The sequence below is a fragment of the Wasmannia auropunctata genome, unplaced genomic scaffold (genome assembly GCF_000956235.1).
Source record: "Wasmannia auropunctata unplaced genomic scaffold, wasmannia.A_1.0 LD278651.1, whole genome shotgun sequence".
In the NCBI taxonomy this organism is placed as follows: Eukaryota; Metazoa; Arthropoda; class Insecta; order Hymenoptera; family Formicidae; genus Wasmannia; species Wasmannia auropunctata.
In genome coordinates this window covers 1-1816 of record NW_012084239.1, presented here as the reverse complement: position 1 = coordinate 1816, position 1816 = coordinate 1, and the positions used below count along the sequence as shown (strand labels likewise).

The window sequence follows — 1816 nt, the reverse complement described above, 5'->3', positions numbered from 1 at the left end:
GATGTAACGTAATTGACATTTTCATTCCTACATTACATGGCTGATACACTAAGCGGTATAGCAGGATAATATCCGCGATATAACTTTCCATCCTTGTCAAAACAAGGGATGGGTTCCTCTAACGATCTCTGTGTTACCAAACTGATATTCGGTATACACAGCTTCGCGTGTTTCTTTATTATGTGGCCCCATATGGAGTCCACGTTGACCGTCGAATCTTTCAAGCAAAAGTAAGACCCCCAAAGCTTCGAATTTAGAACCTTCTCGTCCGGATGAGTCAGGGCATGATGAAGCATGCCCTCTGACATTTGTTCCTCGACCACGGCCAGCGTATCGAAACGTGCCAGTGCATTTGGTACGTAGATGTCTTGTATGAGATTATCACCGATATACAAGCACCGCTGATTAGTCTTTCCCGTTATACGAGCTAGAAATTCTGACAGATCATTCCAGTTTCCCTGACTGTACATTTCACCCCGTCTCAAGCCCTGAGTCACGATATCGGTCTCGTTGTTGTTCACAACGTCGAAGAACGGACGATTGAAAATGAAAAAACCCGGCTTCTTCGCGTAGCACACCACAACGTCGAAGAGCGACCGCCAGTCCTCGCCGAGGGCGTAACTCGCGGTGAAACTCGCAAAGTCCGCATTCGAGCCGGTGAGAAGGAAGGTCGCGGATCTTTTCTTCACCTCCTTCAACCACGAGATCGTGGTGGAGCAGCATTTCCGCAAATACTTGTCCGGATTTCTCTTCACGTGGCCGAAGATCCCTCTGTCCGACTGGAAGTGCTCTCGGGAGAACATGTGCATCAGTCCGGCCAGCAGGTCGGGCCAGATGTTGTATCTGTCCAAGGGCGATCCGCGCTCTTCGTCGAGGGCGTCCACGGCCCGCGCGAACGCGACGCTCGTCATGATGTCGAAGTAGTCCAACAGGCTCCTCACTTTCAAGGACAGAGGACCGTTCCAGGTTGAGATCAAGTCGCGGCAGAAGGTGTCCGTGACGTCCCATCTCTGCCCGGGATACGCCTGCCTTATCTGATCCACGTTCAACAGACGCGTGCCGTGGCACGCTCGGCGGATCACGCCGTCCGGGCTCACCCGGAGCACGTTGCCCCTCTCGAGGTCCAGCAGCAGCCCCTTCTGCATGAAGTCCAGGTCGTCGTCCGACAGCGGCCTCAGCAGAGCCCCGCTGTATCCCCGTTTGTCGACCAGGAACTCGGCCAGCATCTCGTACTCCATGCACACCAGATTCGTGACGTTGAAACGCAGCAGGGTGTTATCCAGGTCGAAGCCGACGCAGTCGTAATCCGTGAATCTGAACGCGTCCATGTCGCTCCTCGGACCACCGCTAGACGCTGTGGAATCGTTGTATCGGCCGTTAGAAACCGCGCGCGCGGTCGTGTCGACGGGTATCTCTACCTTATTGGTTACTCGCTTGCGTAAAGCGGAATGTCTGCGCGCACACAACCTGACAGTACGACGATAGAGACCCAGGTCTCTAATCATATCTGATTATCGGCGGCACGCGCGTACGTGGCATGATGTAACCCGAATAATTTGGAGTAATCCGACAGCTCTGCGTAAACACGAAGCGGCACGTGAGCCCGGCCACCATGCGGCAGAGACGTTTCGAAATCAGACTGAGCAACCCTGAGATACGAAACACCCAGAGGTACCCTAGATACCCTCCCTAAACATCATCGGCGATACCTTGGAGACGCCTCGAGCCATTCGCGGGTAGCGAGAGAGACCGGTTTTCTAAGCGCGAGGCGTGACATAACCTAAACTCCAGGGGTGAGGAGATCCGGATAACTATG

General features: G+C 53.9%; 1 protein-coding gene across 1 annotated transcript; it reads right to left on the bottom strand.

Moving 5' to 3' along the window:
- Positions 1-23: 23 nt before the first annotated feature.
- LOC105461766 (5'-nucleotidase domain-containing protein 1-like) lies at positions 24-1622 on the bottom strand. Its single transcript, XM_011708273.1, has one exon. The coding sequence runs from the start codon at positions 1503-1505 to the stop codon at positions 33-35; it is 1473 nt and encodes a 490-aa protein (XP_011706575.1). The 5' UTR covers positions 1506-1622; the 3' UTR covers positions 24-32.
- Between the last annotated feature and the right edge of the window lie 194 nt (positions 1623-1816).